The 1,293-nt window shown below is 52.4% G+C and overlaps 1 protein-coding gene across 1 annotated transcript; it reads left to right on the top strand.

Moving 5' to 3' along the window:
• Window positions 1-138: 138 nt before the first annotated feature.
• On the top strand, window positions 139-1,095 carry LOC112459158 (the record flags this gene model as incomplete). Its single annotated transcript, XM_025023157.1, has 1 exon — window positions 139-1,095. A coding segment is annotated over exon 1 (957 nt), but the record flags the coding sequence as incomplete, so codon positions are not given.
• Between the last annotated feature and the right edge of the window lie 198 nt (window positions 1,096-1,293).

The following is a 1,293-nucleotide window of genomic DNA, read 5'->3' as shown; positions in this document are numbered from 1 at the left end:
ACGAAGCCACTCGCAATTATCTCGCGTTCTCGCGGAACGGATTCGGCGATTCGTTCGGCGCGTTTATTGCGCGCCCGAACATAAAATTGGTCCTTCGAGCCGGATCGAGATATTCAGTGCATCCCTTCAGCCGTTAACATGACTGCCGTGCCGGAAGTCTCAGCTACCATCAACGACCTCCTGGCTCAACAGCAGCTGTTGATGCACTCCATCACTCGAGCGCTCGATAACTTCAAAAAGCTCGGAAGGAATAACTACACCGCTGCAAAGGTCCGAGCGCGAATCGCTAGCTCCAAAGAAGTCTGGACGCAATGCGTTCGCGTGCACTCGGCCCTCTTGCAAGTTATTCCGGAAGCGAAAAGAAGCACGTTCGACTATTTTCAAAGCGAACTGTTCGATCAGGCCGAGGACATCCACTTGACGACGTTGGATTACATGGCCGAATATCTGGAGGCACTCGCGCCAACGCCGCCGCCTCTGACAGCGAACCAGGCTCCGGGCGCCGCGTGCAGTCATGGGCCGCCTGCCTCCTCATTCTCACTGGCGCATCTGCCGCCCATCAACATTCCGCCATTCTCAGGGAAATATGAAGATTGGGAGACGTTCCGCGATCGCTTTACGTCTCTTATCATTAACAATCCCGAACTTTCTGCATTCGCGCGAATGCATTTTCTCTCATCAAGCCTCGCCGGGCGGGCGCTTGAATCTATTCGAAGCATCCCAGTAACCGCGGATAACTTTGAACTTGCGTGGAAGGCCCTTGAGTCGAGGTACGAAAATAAGCGCCGATTAGTCGAGATGCATGTGTCCGCGTTATATAATCTGCCGAGCGTTTCCCGCGAATCAGCGAGCGAACTCAGCAAGCTTCGGGATAAAGCAAATCGCGCAATCACGTCGCTGAAGAATTTAGATCGTTCCGAATCCGACATTCTCAGCGACATGCTGATGTATAGCGTCACGCAAAGGCTTGATCCCGCCACTAGGAAAGCGTGGAAACTGAAAGGCGGGGATGACGCGCGAATCCCAACATTCAGCGAACTCGACCGATTCCTCGATTCTCGTGCTCGCGCGCTCGAAGAATTGCATCCCGCGAATGTAAACAAACAAGCTCGCGCGCAGAAGGCGACCAGCGCTACAGCATCGGGAGTTTCTTCAATTTCGTGTCCGCTTTGTAAAGCATCTCACTTTCTAAACAAATGTCAAATCTTTCTGAAGAAAAGTCCAAGTCAACGATTAGAAACAGTAGAGAAGGCAAATCGCTGTGTAAATTGCCTAAGCGACAGACACGCCGTA

This window comes from Temnothorax curvispinosus, unplaced genomic scaffold, assembly GCF_003070985.1.
Source record: "Temnothorax curvispinosus isolate PA1 unplaced genomic scaffold, ASM307098v1 QBEX01009559.1, whole genome shotgun sequence".
Classification (NCBI taxonomy): Eukaryota; Metazoa; Arthropoda; class Insecta; order Hymenoptera; family Formicidae; genus Temnothorax; species Temnothorax curvispinosus.
This window is presented reverse-complemented; position numbering and strand designations above follow the sequence as displayed.